At 44.4% G+C, this 21,297-nt stretch overlaps 1 protein-coding gene across 1 annotated transcript; it reads left to right on the plus strand.

Moving 5' to 3' along the window:
• Positions 1–16,340: 16,340 nt before the first annotated feature.
• Positions 16,341–18,631, plus strand: sox11b (SRY-box transcription factor 11b). Its single transcript, XM_055884468.1, has one exon. The coding sequence runs from the start codon at positions 16,497–16,499 to the stop codon at positions 17,598–17,600; it is 1,104 nt and encodes a 367-aa protein (XP_055740443.1). The 5' UTR covers positions 16,341–16,496; the 3' UTR covers positions 17,601–18,631.
• The last annotated feature ends 2,666 nt before the right edge of the window (positions 18,632–21,297 follow it).

Raw genomic sequence — 21,297 nt, forward strand, 5'->3', positions numbered from 1 at the left:
GTTCAACATGGGCTTACAGGCACACTTATTTTATTCCATGCATCAACCAGCTATGAGGAGCAGTTGATCCTATTCCACTCAAACTCTGAAATCCAGTGCTCTCATGAAGTGTTCGTTTTGATTTTCGATTGCATTTGCGTTGATGTCAGTGAGCAAGTTTGGTAGGCTACTAATGACTATCATCGGCAACAGAGCGCAGTTTTGGAGAAGCTTAGTTACCGTGACTCAACGGTCACATTGAATTTGACTGCATGAATCGTGACTTCTGGTGTGACGGTAATACAGTTACCCTAACAGCCCTACCCTTAACCCATATAAAAATTTGTGCCACCACATGCCAAGTATAGAACATATATTGTGTTCCCTACAGATGTAGAGAAGAGCAGAAGCTCTAAACTATCTGTTCAGACTCCAGGCCTACCTACCTTCCTACAGACCGACCGACCGACCGTCCGACCTACCTACCTACCTACCTACAGTACCTACAGGTTATGGATAATTAGCTCTTTTAGTATTTGTACAGTTTTCTCAAGGAGACAGCTCCCACTTCTATGTCTTGCAGCGCGACTCATCTCCTTAGCATAAAGTCGATCAGCCAGGTGATTGTGGCCTGTGGAATGTTATCACACACCTCTTCAATCGCTGTGAGAAGTTGCTGGATATTGGCGGGAACTGGAACATGCTGTCGTACACCGATGATCCAGAGCATCCCAAACATGCTCAATGGGTGACATGTCTGGTGAGTATGCAGGCCACGAGGGAACTGGGATATTTTCAGCTTCCAGATCCTTGAGACATGGGGTGTGGATTCTTGCTGAAGCATGAATCCACACGGCCATTCACCCGTGATGGCCACGGGTGAATGGCTAGACAACGGGCCTCAGGCTCTCATCACGGTATATCTGTGCATTCAAATTTCCATCGTTAAAATGCAATTGTGTTGAATTGTCCATAGCTTATGCCTGCCCATACCATAAGCCCACTGCCACCATGGTGCACTGCTATCTGCCCGGTACAGTTGAAAAAGGGATTAATCTGTGAAAAGCACACTTCTCCAGCGTGCCAGTGGCCATCGAAGGAAAGCATTTTCCCACTGAAGTCGGTTACGACGTGGAACTGCAGTCAGGTCAAGACCGTGGTGAGGACGAAGAGCACACAGATGAGCTTCTCTGAGACGGTTCTGATAGTTTGTGCAGAAATTCTTAGGTTGTGCAAACCCACAGTTTCATCACCAGTCCGGGTGGCTGGTCTCAGACCATCCAGCAGGTGAAGAAGCCAGATGTGGAAGTCCTGGGCTGGCGTGGTTACACATGGTCTGCGGTTGTGAGTCCGGTTGTATCTACTGCCAAATTCTCTAAAATGGTGGCGGTCAGCATGCCAATTGCATGCTCTCTCAAAACATTTATTATTTTCCCTGTTTTTATTGATATCCATTGGTAGTTACAGTCTTGTCCCATCGTTGCAACTCCCGTACGGACTCGGGAGAGGCGAAGGTCGAGAGCCATGCGTCCTCCAAAACACGGCCCTACCAAGCCGCAATGCTTCTTGACACACTGCTTGCTTAACCCGGAAGCCAGCCACACCAAAGTGTCGGAGGAAACACAGTACAACTGGCGATTAAAGTCAGCGTGCATGCGCCCGGCCCGCTACTAGAGGGCGAGGGGACAATGACATCCCGGCCAGCCAAACCCTCCCCTAACCTGGACGACACTGGGCCAATTGCGCGGCGCCTCATGGGTCTCCCGGTTGCATCCAGCTGCGACACAGCCTGGTATCGAACCCGGGTCTGTAGTGAAGCCTCTAGCACTACAATGCATTTCCATAGACCGCTGCGCCACTCGGGAGACCCCCGCTTCCTCAAAATTTGTGACATTGTGTTGTGTGACAAAACTGCATATTTTAGAGTGTTATTTTATTGTCCCTAGCACAAGGTGCACCTGTGTAATGGTCATGCTGTTTAATCAGCTTATTGATATGCCACACCTGTCAGGTGGATGGATTGTCTTGGCAGGAGAAATGCTCACGAACAGGGATGTAGACAAAATCTTAGCAAAATAAGCTTTTTGTGCGTATGGAAAAAATCTGGGATCTTTTATTTCAGCTCATGAAACATTGGACCAACACTTTACATGCTACGTTTATATTTTTGTTCAGTATAGGTGGACTGTGGGTTGGAATTAGCTCCTAGTTGAAATATCTGCAAGCATCTAAAACACAGCACTGACTGTCTTATATTACCTCCTCACAACTCACAATTCTAGGGAAAGAGAATGTTTCTGTAATGTTACCCTAAAGCTTGAGGGTCCAGATTGCTTTAGTGTTAAAGTTAGGAGAACATTCCCTTAAAATGTCAAACTGAACATATCTAGAATGTGGTTTCAATGTTCTCTAAATTTACAACAGTAATGTTGCCCAGGCATTACTCTTGCACGACTCCATTGAGAACAAAGTCCCAGAGGAGGGAGAAGCTGTCCATTCTTTCCATCCACTTGAGTGCCTCGATTCTCCTTTTTCCTGGGGGGCGGGCCTCTTGTCGCATCAGGCAGTTCCCTCTGTGACCAGTTGCTCTCTTCTGCTCAGCTTGTGCTGCCCAGTCAACCTGAGGAGGTAGGGCAGGAGTCAATGACTAATTTTCCCTTCTTTGAGGCAATCGGAGAGGCTGCCACCAAATTCGAGGTTGTGTATCCTACTCCTCCCCCGCCTACAAAGAAGACTAGGATGGATGAAATCACCTCTCAGGGTAATTCCACATCCATCTGACAACGTGTACCATCCTTCCCAGACTGTGTCATTGGTGGAGTCTTTCTGGGCAGAGCCACTTAAGTCACCTTCTCCTAACTAACCCCACTTGGATATTTATGGCATGGAGTCGTTGGGATGCTTCAGAACTTCTCCCGTGGATCCATTCCTGGCTGAGCACCTCAACCCTAAGACTTTGAGCTCATCTTCCTCTGCCCCCAAACTCGCTCATCTCAACGACCGCTCCACCGCGGCCGTGTATGACAGGATCTACCAATCCACAGCTCAGGCAGCTGCCCTGCTCTCCGTCGACTTGCCTGGTGGCACCGATGACCGGGATAAATTATCGGAGTTTAGCCACCTTGCTGACCATCCCACTTGGGCCCTCAAGTTTACCTCTGAGGCTTCTGGGAGGGTCTTGGACACGCAACTGTTGGCCAGAAAGCCCTCTGGCTGATTTATGCAAGGCTGTCTGAATGGACAGATCCCACCAGCCTGTTTGGAGATACAGGCCAAGTTCGAGTCTAAGAAAAAGAAGACTGAGGCACTGGGCTTCCTGTTACCAATGAAGTGGCACACCAGGAGCTGGGGCTGACAGACCTCCCCGACCACGACAACCAAAGTCTCCTCGGGAGTCCTGCATCAAGTCACACAGGCATGTTTACACACTCCAGAGGTGCAGCACAGGAGCCCCCCACCTCACGACCCATAAACACCACGGTTCCGCCAGTCCCTTCCACGGTTGCACCACGGCTCCCCACTATCTTGCGTCTCACATGGATCAGTGACACACGTGTGCAGTTTACAATTTGTGGGGTCCCTCTAAGTTTCATGGGAATAGTGCAGTCCACAGGGGAAAGTGTCCTTAGAGGGAAGAACTTGCCCAGGCTTCTTCAGCCTCTATTTCTTAGTCACCAAAAGGGATGTTAACAGTACTTCAACACTCTGAGGGTCGACAGATTTTGAATGCTAACACATCGCATGCTGTTAAATCTCATTCGGCAGAACGAGTAGTTCACCACAGTAGTCCTCAAGGATGCTTATATCCACATCAGAGTTTATCCTGCACACAGGTGATATCTAAGGTTTGCCTTCTAGGGCATAACCTACGGATATCTCACCTCGCCATTCGGTCTGTCCCTGGCCCCATGGATGTTCATGAAGTGTGCCTAAGCCGCCCCAGCCCCCCTAGAGGAGAGAGGCTTAAGAGTCCTGACGTGCAGCAACTAATGGTTGATCTGAAGGACGCTCAGGCAGCGGAGCACACAAGCCAGGTGTTGTCGCACCTTCTCACTCTAGGATTCAGGATAAATCATGCCAAAAGCTCGCTCTTACTGACCGAAATCTATTTGGATTGTCTCTGGACTGTAGCCTGTTGAGCAGCCCTCACTGTGGATAGAGTGACGACCTTTTGCCACTGCCTCTCAGTATTTTACCTGACAACATCAGTCATGTACTGGATGTATCTGAGGCATCTTGGGCTCATGGCCTCAATGATTGTGGTTGTTCCGCTTGGCATCCTCCTCATGAGAGACTTCCAGCATTGGGTGACCTCACTCCGCTTAAACCCATTTCTCCACCAGCACAGATGTGTGCTTCTCTCTGCAAAGTGCATATCGGCACTTCAATGCTGGAGTGACCCATCCCTCTTGATGCAGGGCTGCCCCACTGGGAGAGTTATCATGCACAAAGTAGTGACGACAGAATGCGTCACTACAGGGATCGGGGGCAGTTCACGAAGGGCGTACGGTGAACGGTGTATATTCAGACCCTCTGAGTACTGCCCATATCAACATTCTCAAGCTCTACGCTGTGTTACTAGCCCTCAGGCACTTCCGTCCATTCCTACAGGTCCAACCTGTCCTAGTCAGGTCAGACAATACGTCTACGGTGGCGTATATCAACTGCCAAGTAGGAACGCACTCCCGTCAACTTCACTCTCTGGCAAGAGACATCTTGCTATGGAGCAGCGAAAACATCTGCTTTCTCGCAGAGCAACACATATGCCAGGCAGACTGATTTCGGGTTCGGATTTACAGTTGTGGGTGAATCCCCTACCATGGGAGTGGGGACATCATCCAGAAGGAAGTGTAGGGGCCTTACGGCAGGGCAGCTACCGATCTGTACGCATTGCAGAACAAGGCACACTTTAGCCTGTTCTTCGAGATTCAAAACGCTCCTCTAATCGTGGACACGCTGACCCACAAGTGGCCAGGTGTGTTTCTGTACGCCTTTCCACGTTACTAGCCTTTTCCCTGCCTGTACTGTTGCCTTTTTGGACCCCCTGTGTATGACCTTCTGCCTGCCCTGGACCCAGGTACCTCCCTCTTCCTGTGGTCCTTTACAATAAACCTGCTGCGCCCTGCGCTTGAAACCAGCTCTATGTCTCCCATTGTGTTCCCCTGGCATCAATTATTTTGCACACCTGCACGTTATTATGAAGCACACCTAGACTACATTACCTCACTTATTACCGCCCCTACATCTGGCACTCCCTTAGGATCAATACTGACTGGGGAAGGAACCTGTGCTTATGCAAAGACGCTACTGTTATATTGTCTCGTTCCATGTTTGTTGTTTTATTAAACATTTCATCTGCATCTGCTTCTTGACTCACAGCTTCTTCATTATAATATATAATATTCGTTATAATCGTTATTGCTTTATCTTGGACATGTTGCAATATTAAATGAGAACTTGTTCTCACCTTGCTTACCTGGTTAGATAAAGGTGAAATAAATAATTAAATAATACTTTATATTTTAGATTCTTCAAAGTAGCCACCATTTGCCTAAATGACAGCTTTGCACACTCTTGGCATTCTCTCAACCAGCTTCACCTGGAATGCTTTTCCAACAGTCTTGAAGGAGTTCCCAAATATGCTGAGCACTAGTTGGCTGCTTTTCCTTCACTCTGTGGTCCAACTCATCCAAAACCATCTCAATTGGGCTGAGGTCGGGTGATTGAGGAGACCAGGTCATCTGATGCAGCAGATGCTTTATGGTGGGAACCACACGTCTCACAAAGACACAGCGATTGGAACCAAAAATCTCCAATTTGGTCTCAAGGCCTGATTCACGCGGTCTCCTATGAACAGTTGATGTTGAGATGTGTCTGTTACTTGAACTCTGTGACACATTTATTTGGGCTCCACTTTCTGAGGCTGGTAACTCTAATGAACTTATCCTCTGCAGCAGAGGTAACTCTGGGTCTTCCTTTGCTGTGGCGGTCCTCATGAGAACCAGTTTCATCATAGCGCATGATGGTTTTTGCGACTTCACTTAAAGAAACTTTAAAAGTTCTTGAAATAATCCGCATTGACTGACCTTCATGTCTTAAAATAATCATGGAATGTCGTTTCTCTTTGCTTATTTGAGCTGTTCTTGCCATAATATGGACTTGGTATTTTACCAAATAGGGCTATGTTCTGTATACCATCCCTACCTGATTTGCTCAGGCGCATTAAGAAGGAAAGAAACTCCAGAAATTAACTTTTAAGAAGACACACCAGTTAATTGAAATTAATTCCAGGTGACTACCTCATGAAGCTGGTTGAGAGTGTGCCAAGAGTGTGCAAAGCTGTCATCAAGGCAAATGGTGGCTATTTGAAGAATCACAAATATAAAATCTATTTTGATTTGTTTAACATTTTTGTTGATTACTACATGATTCCATATGTGTTATTTCATAGTTGTGATGTGGATGTGGAATGTAGTAAATATAAAGAAAAAGCCTGGAATGAGTAGGTGTCCACATTTTTGACTGGTACTGTATATATGGAGATAGTTTGGTGCCTAAAATAAGGGGATAAATACATGTAAAATAAAAGTGTTTCCTGACCTTTCTCAGATATAGGACAAACACTTCAGAACTAACATCCTTTAGACTTTTTTGGGGACTATCTGTTGTTCCATGTAGTTTATATTGGCTAATAGCAGTAATGCCAAATTCAATGTTTCATCCAATATTGTTTTAATCTTTTGGGGGATACCTTAAGAGGGCGTACAATTCTAAATCAAATAGCTAAATAATACTTGATATGACCATCTTAAAACAATTCCATATGTTAGCTTCGACCCCACCCCCCTTCACTTCTCTAGAGGGTAAAGATTCTGTCGTATAAGACGGCCCTGCTGCTTACATTGGCCACGTCCAAGCACGTGGGGACCTTCATGCGCTCTCGGTTCAACCTTCATGTACTCTATGGTTTGGACGTTCCTGCGCCCTCTCTGGCGCACTGTCCTCTGTGAAAATAAAACTATGGGTTACGGTATGTAACCCCGGTTCTCAGAAGGAGATTAGGGAGACATCTCACCAGATTGCCCCTCTTTCACGACTTGTGCAAGAGGTAGTTCTTAGAATGAGAAAACTAGAGCATTGCTGGGTGCTATATATACACGAGGGGCTGAGGAATCACTAGTATGAGATCTTCTGTTGAATCTGACAATTAATCTTGATGGTTGTAAAGTCGTCTCAAATAAAACTGTGAAGGACCTCGGCGTTACTCTGGACCCTGATCTCTCTTTTGACAAGCATATCAAGACTGTTTCAAGGACAGCTTTTTTCCATCTACGTAACATTGCAAAAATCAGAAACTTTCTGTCCAAAAATTATGCTGAAAAAAGTATCCATGCTTTTGTTACTTCTAGGTTAGACTACTGCAATGCTCTACTTTCCGGCTACCCGGATAAAGCACTAAATAAACTTCAGTTGGTGCTAAATACGGCTGCTAGAATCCTGACTAGAACCAAAACATTTTATCATATTACTCCAGTGCTAGCCTCCCTACACTGGCTTCCTGAAATCAGGCAAGGGCTGATTTCAAGGTTTTACTGCTAACCTACAAAGCATTACATGGGCTTGCTCCTACCTATCTTTACGATTTGGTCCTGCCGTACATACCTACACGTACGCTACGGTCACAAGATGCAGGCCTCCTAATTGTCCCTAGAATTTCTAAGCAAACAGCTGGAGGCAGGGCTTTCTCCTATAGATTACAATTTTATGGAATGGTCTGCCTACCCATGTGAGAGACGCAGACTCGGTCTCAACTTTTAAGTCTTTACTGAAGACTCATCTCTTCAGTGTGTCATATGATTGAGTGTAGTCTGGCCCAGGAGTGTGAAGGTGAAGGGAAAGGCTCTGGAGCAACGAACCACCCTTGCTGTCTCTGCCTGGCCGGTCCCCTCTCTCCACTGGGATTATCTGCCTCTAACCCTATTACAGGGGCTGAGTAACTGGCTTACTGGTGCTCTTTCATGCCGTCCCTAGGAGGGGTGCGTCACTTGAGTGGGTTGAGTCACTGACGTGATCTTCCTGTCTGGGTTGGCGCCCCCCCCTTGGGTTGTGCCGTGGCGGAGATCTTTGTGGGCTATACTCGGCCTTGTCTCAGGATGGTAAGTTGGTGGTTGAAGATATCCCTCTAGTGGTGGGGGCTGTGCTTTGGCAAAGTGGGTGGGGTTATATCCTTCCTGTTTGGCCCTGTCCGGGGGTATCATCGGATGGGGCCACAGTGTCTCCTGACCCCTCCTGTCTCAGCCTCCAGTATTTATGCTGCAGTAGTTAATGTGTCGGGGGGCTAGGGTCAGTTTGTTATATCTGGAGTACTTCTCCTGTCTTATCCGGTGTCCTGTGTGAATTTAAGTATGCTCTCTCTAATTCTCTCTTTCTTTCTCTCTCTCTGAGGACCTGAGCCCTAGGACTATGCCTCAGGACTACCTGGCATGATGACTCCTTGCTGTCCCCAGTCCACCTTGCCTTGTTGCTGCTCCAGTTTCAACTGTTCTGCCTGCAGCTATGGAACCCTGACCTGTTCACCGGACGTGCTACCTGTCCCAGACCTGCTGTTTTCAACTCTCTAGAAACCGCAGGAGCGGTAGATATACTCTTAATGATCAGCTATGAAAAGCCAACTGACATTTACTCCTGAGGTGCTGACTTGCTGCACCCTCGAAAACTACTGTGATTATTATTATTTGACCATGCTGGTCATTTATGAACATTTGAACATCTTGGCCATGTTCTGTTATAATCTCCACCCGGCACAGCCAGAAGAGGACTGGCCACCCCTCATAGCCTGGTTCCTCTCTAGGTTTCTTTCTAGGTTTTGGCCTTTCTAGGGAGTTTTTCCTAGCCACCGTGCTTCTACACCTGCATTGCTTGCTGTTTGGGGTTTTAGGCTGGGTTTCTGTACAGCACTTTGAGATATCAGGTGATGTAAGAAGGGCTATATAAATACATTTGATTTTAAATTTGTAGTACGTATTAGACTCACATGCTACAGTTATCCCAGCCATAAGTCCCTTTCTTCTTTTCATCATGGAACTTGCAATTTGAAAAGTTTCACCTGAAGCCTCCAACTGAAATAAACGTGATTTCATTTATCCATTGTAATAGTGTTTGATAGATGTGTCCATCGCTGGGCTCTGTCAGGCCATTTTGGCATACTATTCCCTACATAGAGGCACTACTTTGGACCAGACAAAAATTGTGCACTATATAGGGAATGGGGTGCCATTTGGGACACAAACACCCAGCTGCAGGAATCAATAGTCTGAAAAGGGCAGGCACACACATGTGAATCTATGGGTTCTCCACCAGTCCTGCATCTTGTGTATGTCCCAAATTGCACCCTATTCCCTATGTAGTGAACGACTTTTAACCAGGGCCCATGAGAAACAGGGTGCCGTTTGGGGGGGGGGGCCTTATGGGCCTTCACCATACAGTGTAAGGGAAACAGAGCAATCCATCAACGCAGGGCCTGGCTTTCAAACTAAACACACTCTCATTATAGCAGGTCAGCACCCCCCCCCTTCCCTCCCCCGAAGAGCTCCTGAATATATGTTTACTATTACAAGTTTACAACTGCTGTTGTCGTGTGGGTGCTCCAGCCTTGTGTAGTTTGGACACCTCCGTGTTGAGTCGGAGACACAATAGAAGTGACAACAGGTTACAAGACATCATCAAATCTGCTCTGAGCTGAGCTCACACTTGTGTGGGTAGACGGTGATGAATATGCGTCCCGAGTTTTCTCTGTGTATTTCACATAGACCAGGTGGGATAGGAAGGCATGACTAAATACATTTCACTAAATATCCATCCATGTAACTCTAATTCAGTCTGCTACCTGATAATGATGGTGAAACAGGTTAAATTCATCACACCTTGAGACAGGCTCTTTAGCAAAAACTTAGGTCAAATAAAAGAATGATTCAAAGTTGTATTGTCACATGCACATGGTAGAGCAGTAGTAGAATAGTACAGTGAAATGCTACCTTGCGAGCTCTTTCGCAAAAATGACTTGACTAGAATATAGTATATACATATGCAATATAAAACATGATGAAAACTTTTTTTAAAGTGACCAGTGTTCCATGTCTATGTACATAGGGCAACAGCCTCTAAGGTGCAGGGATGAGTAACAGGGTGGTAGTTGGGCCAGTAACAGTGACTAAGTTTAGGGCAGGGTGGAAAACGGCTAGAGACGGCTATTTAACAGTCTGATAGCCTTGAAATAGAAGCTGTTTTTCAGTCTCTCGGTCCCAGCTTTGATGCACCTGTACTGACCTTGCCTTCTGGACGATAGCGGGGTGAACAGGTTGTGGCTCGGGCGGCTGAGGTACTTGATGATCTTCTGTGCCTTCCTGTGACACCGGGCGCTGTAAATGTCCTGAAGGGCAGGCAGTGTGCTACCTGTGACTCGTTGGGCTGAACACACCACCCTCTGAAGAGCCCTGCGGTTGCGGACGGTGCAGTTTCCCTACCTACAGTATTACAGCCTGACAGGATGCTCTCAACGGTGCGTCTGTAAAGTTTGTGAGTTTGTGAAGCACTGCTGTCTTGCAAAAAGTTAAAAGCTGCAAACAACAGATTGACCCTCTGTTTTGAGGAACATTAGCAACAAGCACAATGCTATACTATTCAAAATAAATTCACCAGATTATGTGAGCAGAGCTCCATAAGAATTTTCGTAGGAAAGATACTGCTGCAACTTGGTTAATTGAATTTATGAAAAGGCACTGTAGTATAATTAATGTTCAGTAGTCTGAGTGCTTTTCATTGAATCAAATGAATACCTCAGTCAGACTTAGAACCCCTTCTCCCATGAGATGAAGAGACTCCTCGGAAAAGATTAACAGGATGTTGTTTAACAGCATGGCTGCATCCCAAATTGCACCCTATTCTCTATATAGTGCATTACTTTTGACCTGGGCCCATAGGGCATCCCATAGGGCTCAGGTAAGCATTTGTGCACTATAAAGGGAATAGGGTCCCATTTCAGACGCATACACAATCTCCCCCAGCCACTCCAACCACTCATCCACCACACATCAGTCCAGGGAGAACAGCCTGCTTTTACAGCTTTGCTTCCAAAACAATGGCGATAAAGGAAACCCCAGCTGCTTGTCTCCATACCCACACAGGATACTTTTCAGTTTACACCCCTAATGGTGGCCATTAGCTCCCCTCTTCACCTCGCATTCCTAAAGCAATGGCCAGGACGCAGTGCTTTACTCATCTATGGGAATGAGAGGCCCCGCGCATTAACAGATCACCCTCAATGACGTGTGACATTGTCTTTCACTAATCTCCTTATCCTGGAAGTATGACTTAATTTTCAATGGTAAGGAATAATGATGCATTAACAAATACATTTGAAAAAGTACATATGCATACATAAAACCTAACATGCATAGGGATAGACCTACATGTAACTTGTATTGTATGGGGGATGTGCAGTTGTACCTGAACCTTTGCGACTTGCCTTTGTGAGCACAGAAATTGAAGGAAAGCAAATCGAGTACCCCTGTCTGAGGCTATTCAGAAGGAATCCATCCCAGGATCTTCAATATCAGATAGGCCCCAGAGTCAGAGCTCTGGTATTGATCCTCTGCTTCAGCACTTCTCTGTGGGTCTTTTTAGCAGAAGCTTTCAGTCCTAAAACTGTGGAGACAGATTACTCATTACTCATATGGAGTCTGCTAGCCAGTCTCCACTTTTGCTTTATGCCATCTTGATATTTAAAAAGCTCACATTTAACCTAGAATCCTTAATGTTGAAACAACCACGTCTATTTGCAATATTACAGCAACAAAAAGAGTTTGACAACAACAAACACTGTTTTTTCCCCTTGGACATCATTGCAATCGCGATATACACTACATGACCAAAATTATGTGGATAGCTGCTCGTCTCATTCCAAACTCATGGGCATTAATACGGAGTTGGTCCCCCCTTTGCTGCTATTACAGCCTCCACTTTTCTGGGAAGGTTTTCCACTAGATGTTGGAACATTGCTGCGGGGACTTGCTGCCATTCAGGCACAAGCGCATTTGTGAGGTCAAGCACTGATGTTGGGCAATTAGGCCTGGCAGTCTGTGTTCCAATTCATCAAAAAGGTGTTAGATGGGGTTGAGGTCAGGGCTCTGTTCAGGCCAGTCAAGTTCTTCCACATCGATCTCAACAAACCATTTCTGTATGGACCCCTCGCTTTGTGCACAGGGCCATTGTCATGCTGAAACAGGAAAGGGCCTTGTCCAAACTGTTGCCACAAAGTTGGAAGCACAGAATCGTCTAGAATGTCATTGTATGCTGTAGTGTTAAAATGTCCCTTCACTGGAACTAGCCCGAACCATGAAAAACAGCCCCAGGCCATTATTCCTCCTCCACCAAACTTTACCATTGGCACTATGCATTGGGGCAGGTAGGGTTCTCCTGGCATCCTCCAAACCCAGATTTGTCCGCTGCACTGACAGATGGTGAAGCGTGATTCATCACTCTAGACAACCCACTGCTCCAAAGTCTAATGGTGGCAAGCTTTACGTCACTCCAGCTGACGCTGGGCATTGTACATGGTGATCTTAGGCTCTGCCATGGAAACACATTTCATGAAGCTCCCGTGCTAACGTTGCTTCCAGAGGCAGTTTGGCACTCACTAGTGAGTGTTGCAAACGAGGACAGAAGATTTTTACGTACTACGCGCTTCAGCACTCGGCGGTCCCGCTCTGTGTGCCCTACCACTTCTCGGCTGAGCCGTTGTTGCTCCTAGACATTTCCACTTCACAATAACAGCACTTAAAGTTGACTGGGGCAGCTCTAGCAGGGCAGAAATTTGACTATCTGACTTGTTGAAAAAGTGGCATCCTATGATGGTGCCACGTTGAAAGTCACTGAGCTCTTCAGTAAGGCCATTCTACTGCCAATGTTTGTCTATGGAGATTGCCTGGCGGTGTGCTCGATTTTATACAGCTGCCAGCAACGGGTGTGGCTGATATAGCCAAATCCACTAATTTGAAGGGTGTCCGCATATTTTTGTATATATAGTGTATGTTTTTTACCATGCTGCTCAAAGCTTTAATAAATAAATACATTTTAAACATTTTTTTTATTTTTTTTACCTTTATTTAACTAGGCAAGTCAGTTAAGAACAAATTCTTATTTTCAATGACGGCCTAGGAACAGTGGGTTAACTGCCTGTTCAGGGGCAGAACAACAGATTTGTACCTTGTCAGCTCGGGGATTTGAACTTGCAACCTTCCGGTTACTAGTCCAACGCTCTAACCACTAGGCTACCCTGCCGCCCCATTTAAACAACAACTTTTCAAACAGCTCTTACACTAAAAGGGAATTATCATAATTTTTACAAATGCACAGTATTATATTCCAACCTCATAGTGTGGAAATATATATAAAACACTGCACTGGGTCTATGCTCCAAGCTCAGGATATCATTGATGCTTCTTGGGAAAGCTGTCTTGTTTTTTGAAGTGCGTTATTGCACCAGGTGTTGTGGTTGTTTTTAAGTATTTAGATGTTACACTACATTACTCCTATGGGATGATAGCTTATTGCATTTCTCATGCCACATAACTAAATAGGCTGTTGCTAACAAGCGCTACAGGCCTGATGAAAGTAGAGAAAGCCATGAACACAAACATGATGCAACACTTCAAAAAACAGCTAGTAACTCTTTGACAGGTATGATCAAATTGGAAAGTCCATTAATGTGGTTTCCTGTTATTCATGAACACACACACACCTAAACAAAAACACGTCAGCTGTAAATTGTCACATTGGACAAAATGTTCCTGCCAGAGTGTCTGAGTGTGTGAGCCACATGTAACCAGCCTAATCTGATGAGAACACTGGGGCCTGAGTTGTCTGTTTTGGTAATGCATTTGAAGCTAGGGCCTGCCACACTATCCTGTGTACTTCCTGCAGAAAATGAAGCAGGTGAGTGTTCTCTCTATCTCTCGCTCGCCCTCTCTTCCCCCTCTCCCTTTCTGCATTTCTAATGTCTCACCAGATGAGAATGAATGGGGGGGAAGGTAGAGTAGAGGAGTGGATTTTCTGGAGTGCAGATCCAGAGGGGTAAATGATTGCCCTCTAGGGGATGAAAAGAGAGCTAGAAAAGCCTTATAAGAGGTGAATCTGGCAGCGGGCAAAGAATAACTGATGCTAGGGTTGTCTTTAGAGAGAGGCTGCACTGTTCCTTGACACAGTAATCTTTGCTTCGGTCTCTGATAATGTGACTCTATCTCTCAGGGTCGCACAGAGTGATTCTTGGTAGTCTTTTAAACAAGTCTACTTTGAAAAAAATGTATACACCTTACACACATGGTTATGGTCTTAAAAAAAGAAGACACCTGTACCAGATATTGTCACGTTCTGACCTTAGTTCCTTTTTTACGTCTTTATTTTAGTTTGGTCAGGGCGTGAGTTGGGGTGGGCATTTTATGTTCTTTTTTCTATGTTTTGTTCTGTAGGTAATTTTCTATGTGTTTGGCCTAGTATGGTTCTCAATCAGAGGCAGGTGTCAGTCGTTGTCTCTGATTGGGAGCCATATTTAGGTAGCCTGTTTTCTATTGTGTTTTGTGGTTGGTTGTTTCCTGTTTTGTGTTTGCACCTTTCGGGACTGTTTTAATTTTCGCTTGTATATTTCACGTTGTTATTTTGTATTTTTTAGTGTTCAGTTTTAATAAATTAAAATGTACACTTACCATGCTGCGTATTGGTCTGATATCTCCTACTCCTCGTCTGAAGAAGAGGAAAGTCGTTACAGATATAGAGTTGAAATGTATTACATTTTGAGTTTGCATCCCAATATTACTATTTTTAAACATAACAGAAGACTGAAATTTAACAAAAAAATTATGTTGAATAATTATGAAAATATTAACATTCCACCCATGAGGCCACTACAGGGTGATTTTATCATTTGATTGCAGGAATGGGTTGCTACTGAAAAAATGAAAGTTGGGTGGTTGGCCGGGAACGTTTAGCAATCCAAAGTTTGCGTGTTCGAATGTCATCATAGACAACTTTTTTAGCTAATTAGCAACTTTGCAACTATTTACTACTTTTTTAGCTACTTTGCAATTACTTAGCATGTTAGCTAACCCTTCCCCTAAAATTAACCCTTTAACCTAACTCTTAACCCTAACCTCAACCGAACTAATGTTAGCAGCCTAGCTAACATTAGCATAAGCCATCTAGCCACCTAGCTAACATAAGCAACATATTGTAACAATTGTAATTGGTAACATATCATACGAATTGCAATTTGTAACATACTATACATCCTACAATTCGTATTATATTGTACGACCGCTATTGCATATGTCACTGTAACTTAACAGTAACCGAAAGGTCACTGGTTTGAATCCCTGTGCCGGCAAGGTGGAAAAATCTGCCGTTCTGCCCTTGAGCAAGGCAGTTAACCCCCAACAACAACTGCACCTCGGGCACCAATGGCGTGAAGATCAATTAAGGCAGCCCCCCGTACCTTTCTGATTCAGAGGGATTGAGTTAAATGCGGAAGACGCATTTCAGTTGAACGCATTAATTTGTGCAACTGACTAGGTATCCCCTTTCATATCATACTAAATGGATTTTAGTAACATATAATACGTTTTGCTCTGAGACCAGGTTGCAGACCATCACATAAAAAAACTGGAATAACTGTCTTCAAATATGTTGTACACCATGTGAGGTTGGTGGCACCTTAATTGGGGCGAATGGGCTCGTGGTAATGACTGGAGCGGAATTAGTGGAATGATATCAAATACATCAAACACATGGTTTCCAGGTATTTGATGCCATTGCATTTGGCCATTTCGGTAATTATTATGAGCCATTCTCACCTCAGCAGCCTCCTGTGTTGTATACATCAGATGTCTACAAACACAAAACAAGAGTGAAATACACATTATTGTGGTTACTGCCAAAATAATATACATTACTGAGCTCAGGCGCCACAATGAGTCTCACTAATCCATTCAATATTCTAGACATCTGTTTGGCCAGAGAAAACAACGCAATGCAATAATACTTGTTTTATGGGAGGACTGTATGAAACTGATGCACACTTGTCTTCGACTTTCCCAATGTATCGTCTGCCAATCCCTACCATCAGTGTATATAACATTTTCCTGTCTCGCACACCATGTCCAGACAATATGAAAGCACCGTCCACACCGTCCACCAATGAAATCTCGTGTGGCCGCAAAGGGTTAACGGAATGTCTGGAAGCTGCTGGGCGGAGTGAAGAGCTGTGATTGGCTAATTAAAAAATGACGTAACCGATATGAAAGACCAAAGAACTAGCTAAGAAAGCAGTTGGTAACTTTGGGAAGGGGTTGTTTGGTTGAGCGAGAAGTGGTAAGAGTGACACAAGCGAACTAGCAGAGCAAGGAGTTACCAGAAAGTGCCTGTGGGTATTTAAAACGCGGCAGTGGCCTTGAAACACACAACGGAACATGGTGCAGCAAACAGAACACAGTGAGACGGAGAGTAGCAGAGAAGCTACAGACACTGAGGAGAGCGAAATGATGGCGTGTAGCCCGGTGCCACTGAAATCATTGAAAGCTGACTGGTGCAAGACGGCAACCGGTCACATCAAAAGACCCATGAATGCATTTATGGTGTGGTCGAAAGTCGAGAGGAGAAAGATCATGGAGCAGTCTCCGGACATGCACAACGCGGAAATCTCCAAAAGACTGGGAAAGCGGTGGAAATTGTTGAAGGACAGTGAAAAGATCCCGTTTATCAGGGAAGCCGAGAGACTCCGGCTACAGCACATAGCTGACTACCCTGACTACAAGTACCGACCCAAGAAGAAACCAAAGCTCGACAGTTCCACAAAACCAGCCGCGCAATCACCGGAGAAGACTACCATTAAACCTGTAAAAGCCCCGGGTAAGAAATTCGTTAAATTAAAAACTATGAAGGCGGTGACAACGAGACCGTCTCACGACCCTCGGTATGACTATGTTTTCACCAGTTTTACAACTAGCAAATCTGTAAAAATTGAATATTCTGATGAGGATGACGACGAAGAGGACTACGAGGAGGAAGTGTTCTCTCGGATTAAAATGGAAGAGGACGAGGAACCAATACCGTACAACATCGCCAAGGTGCCCGCGAGCCCCACTCTGAGCTCCACTGCAGAGTCTGAGGGCGCGAGCATGTACGAGGAGTCCCGGAATGCGAACGTAGCTCCTAACAGACTGTTCTACAATTTCAAGAACATTACCAAGCAGAACACAATTTGCCCCGCATCACTCTCACCAGCATCTTCATTCAGGTCGGTCTCCACCTCGTCCAGTTCCAGCGAAGACGCCGATGATTTACTGGTCGACTTCAGTTTAAATCTAGCCTCCAGTGCTCACGGAGTGGAGGTGGGGACCTCGAATTCAGGAAATCTGTCTCTTTCCTTGGTGGATAAGGACTTGGACTCTTTCAGTGAGGGCAGCCTTAGCTCTCACTTTGATTTCCCAGACTATTGCACCCCCGAATTGAGCGAAATGATCGCAGGTGATTGGCTTGACGCTAACTTTTCAGATTTGGTGTTTACCTACTAGCTAGGTATAAAAGGAATCATTATCTGGTAGTAGCTGGAACAGTGTTATGTCAGTTCCCTCTCCAGACCTGTGTGCTACCATGTAGGGAAGGAGGGGGTCCTCAATGAACTGAAACAAATTCGTTACAATGGGGTACTATTGCAAAAAAATAAAACTGTGACATTAATTTGTCACCATGACTGGTTTTATGGATTTCCCTCGGATCTGCAGTGAAACTGCTCAAATTTTAAAAGTGGACCACAGTAGACTCTGACCTATGCATTCCCATCCCACTTGTAACCACTGGTCTGAACACGGCTGGGCTGATCCGAGGCAAAATTTGAGACACTGTTCATTCAGGATGTATAACTTTTCAAAGGTTTTATGATTTTCTGTATTCCACAACTTTGTTTTAATCAGTTCCGATTCCATCCTGTTATGGAAATACTGTAAGTAGTAGGCTAAATCCACAGGAAGCAGCATTTTGATACATAACCAACATACCTCATCTTTGGAAAAAATATATATATTTTCTGGCATATTTTTGTACAGTTAAACGAAGGGAATGTTCATACTGTGCTTTCAATTGTTGTTGTTTTTTAAAGTTTTTTTTCAGGCACTTGTACCCGGTTTCAATTAGCATGCAAGGGTTGAAAAGATGTCACGTTGCATCGACATGCCTTGCATTTATTTTAATCTATGGTATATGTACAGAAGTAGAGCATATTTTGGGTGTTTAATGAGTTCAATTGGAATTGGGGACGGTAGACCTCATTGCTGGTACTAGATTTAAGATTGTACATGTTCTGTAAAATAGTAAAATTAGGAGTTTATGTATATGTGTGAATGGGTGCCAAATAGCAGGTATGAAACTGGATTATCTTTGTATTGTATCTTATTGGCACACTTTTTTTTCTCTTATTTTGTGCAATATAGGCTACTCTTAAATGGACTGTCCACGTTTTTTTTTTTTTGTAGCAAATGAAATGCGTTACTTGTCGTCATGCTGAAGTCTGTATCTTGACTAAACTGAATAAATCAGCTGGAACTGATTCAACTGAATGTCCATGTTTTTTAATGGGGACATTATTGATAAAATTATGATTGGATGTTTTAGGGCTTATTTGGCAAGGCCAACTCTTCAGCTTGTTTAAATTACATCAAATAGCCTGTCATTGTCTCATTACTTTTCAGTGTGTGTGTTATTGGCATTTATTGAGACCTTGGCATCCTTGAGAAATGCACTGATATCACACCTTACATGCAGTGATTTGTTCAACTTTAGCATTACTTTATTTTACCCAATACTGCGCAAATGTCAACACCCTCTTCCAATTCTAGGCCTACAGGCTATTGTAGTATATTTTACTTTTACTGTGTTAAGACTGAATTACAAAGGTTATCAGACATCTTACAGGATCTGTGCCTGCTCATGGACAAATAAACTATTTTAAGTGTATTCCCACTTATGGTTTTGCAGGATGTTAAACTTTGCTCCTGATAATATTCAACTACATGAAGCCAAAGAAGTACAGTAGTCATCTCAAGACTTATTGGTGAGTCAAAATACTCAGGTCCCAACACCTCTCCTGCATTGGTCTGATCTCACCCTATTCACTATATAGTGCACTACTTTTGACCAAAGCCCTATGAGGAGTGGTGTAGGGAATAGGGTCCCATTTGGGACCTGGACAATGTCTTCACTGGTGCTGTAAGATCAATTGTATTCTGAATTAGTGCTCTGTCACCTTTTAGGAGCAAAGCCTACTTCAAAACATTTAGATAATATGGGTCTAACTTTCACTCTTCTACCACTATCACTTGTTTTGAGACAGACAACTGGTAGGCTACAACTTGCATCCACACAGCCATTTAAATAGGCTCATTGGTATCTTTATTGGATAGAGGTTTATCAACTCAATCATCTAATATTCCTCACCTAGCTCGTCTCCTGTGGTGATATGTAAACATTGACAGCTATGGTCTGTTTTGCTTTTGCCAGATAGACAGTGACCCATTCACCCCATTAAGTGTTTGACTTAATTTGTATAAAGGAATACCGTTGCCTACCAGCTAAGCCACCACGATTTACATTTACCAAGACTAGCAGAACAATTCCATCCCCACATACACTCAGCCAAAGTTGTATGTTCATAGAAGAAATTAGTGTGTGTATGGGGTTGTGTGGCTTACAGTTTATAAATGTAGTACATGATTGCCATATTTTGATGGCATTTTCATCTATGCGGGACTGTAAAGACACAGGACATGCTCCCGTTGGCACCCTGTTCCCTATATAGTGCACTACTTTTGAGCAGAGCCCTATAGCTTCTAAACACATTAAAAGTCATGAAAAGATGGAGTTGGTCCAGACAACACTATGATCTTTTGATGGATACAAAAACAGGTAGCAACCGTTTCCTAATAGCACAAGACTGACTGCAGCGTCAACATGCCGGCGCCAGGCTACTTTCCTCACTAGTCCTCTCCGCTGTGTCACGATATGCATGCATCAGCTCCAGCTCTGCCGCACGCGGTGTGTGTTGTTGCCTTTGGATCAGAGTCCTCTGTGCCGCTTCTCTGATTGACAGAAGATGCTCTTCCTGTTGGACGGAGAGAGCAGATGTGTTAACCTGCAGAGTTTCAAAAGCGAATAGCCTGAAATCATTAGCAAACCCCACACACGGGTAAAAGTCGTCAAGGCTATTACTCTCCTAATGTTGTTTAGAAAATCTACGCTTGGCTTGATTCCAATTTAGTGGAGAGGGGCTAGAGAGTGCTTGTTCAGCCTTGTTGCAAATGTATTACATTATGGACATATTTGTGTTCATGTGATGTATATATTTGCAATTCTACAGCTGTTCTTCATGCTCCCGCAACATTTAGTTCTGCCCCTGTCCTCTATGGCCTGCATACCAAATGGCACCCTATTCCCTATTTAGTGCACTACTTTTGACCTGGGCCCATATAACGCTGGTAAAATGTAGTGCACTCCATAAGGAACAGGGTGCCATTTCCGAAACATCCCATTGACTTTGATTTGTCCCACACCAACAGAACGTGATGATTTGAAAATATCATTTGATCTTCTTGTGGTGTGGCTGTGGCCGCGTCGTAACAGAATATAGTCTCATGGATGGGATAACGAGTTGATCAATATCTGTTATGACCTGTATTATATTCATAATCCAATTCAGTTAGGCCTAACAATACTCTACCAACTGACACTCTGGGATGCCTGAGTTTCAAACCAAGACAAAGAATCCATACCTTGGATTGTGGAACACGGGTCCCTGTCTAGAGTGGGCCATACATATTAGTTGTAAAACAGCCTACCAGCCCATGGTCGTTATTCATTAGTGCACACCGTAGCAAAACGTTTCGCAAAAGGAAAACGTATGTTTCTTAGTCCCTCCCTGTTTCAGTCTGTTTTTTGAGTATGACTCCGCTCCCTCCTTCCTTTGCCGAATATGTCCATCTGTAGAAAGAAAGTTACAATCTGGCCTGCTGCCAAGATGCATCGGTTTGAATATTCATTCCCTGTTCATTTTGTGGAGAGCAGTGCTGTATGTCACCATTCAGTGTACTCAAAGATCCTTGCTGTAAATAAAGCACTATATTAACTGTTTTTATTGCTTTACAATTTGCAATGCTTGTAAATGAGGAAGCTTGTTGATATGTCTCCTCTAACGGCTTTCTCCTTTCTGGTACGAAGCAA

Source organism: Salvelinus fontinalis, chromosome 27, assembly GCF_029448725.1.
Source record: "Salvelinus fontinalis isolate EN_2023a chromosome 27, ASM2944872v1, whole genome shotgun sequence".
Classification (NCBI taxonomy): domain Eukaryota; kingdom Metazoa; phylum Chordata; class Actinopteri; order Salmoniformes; family Salmonidae; genus Salvelinus; species Salvelinus fontinalis.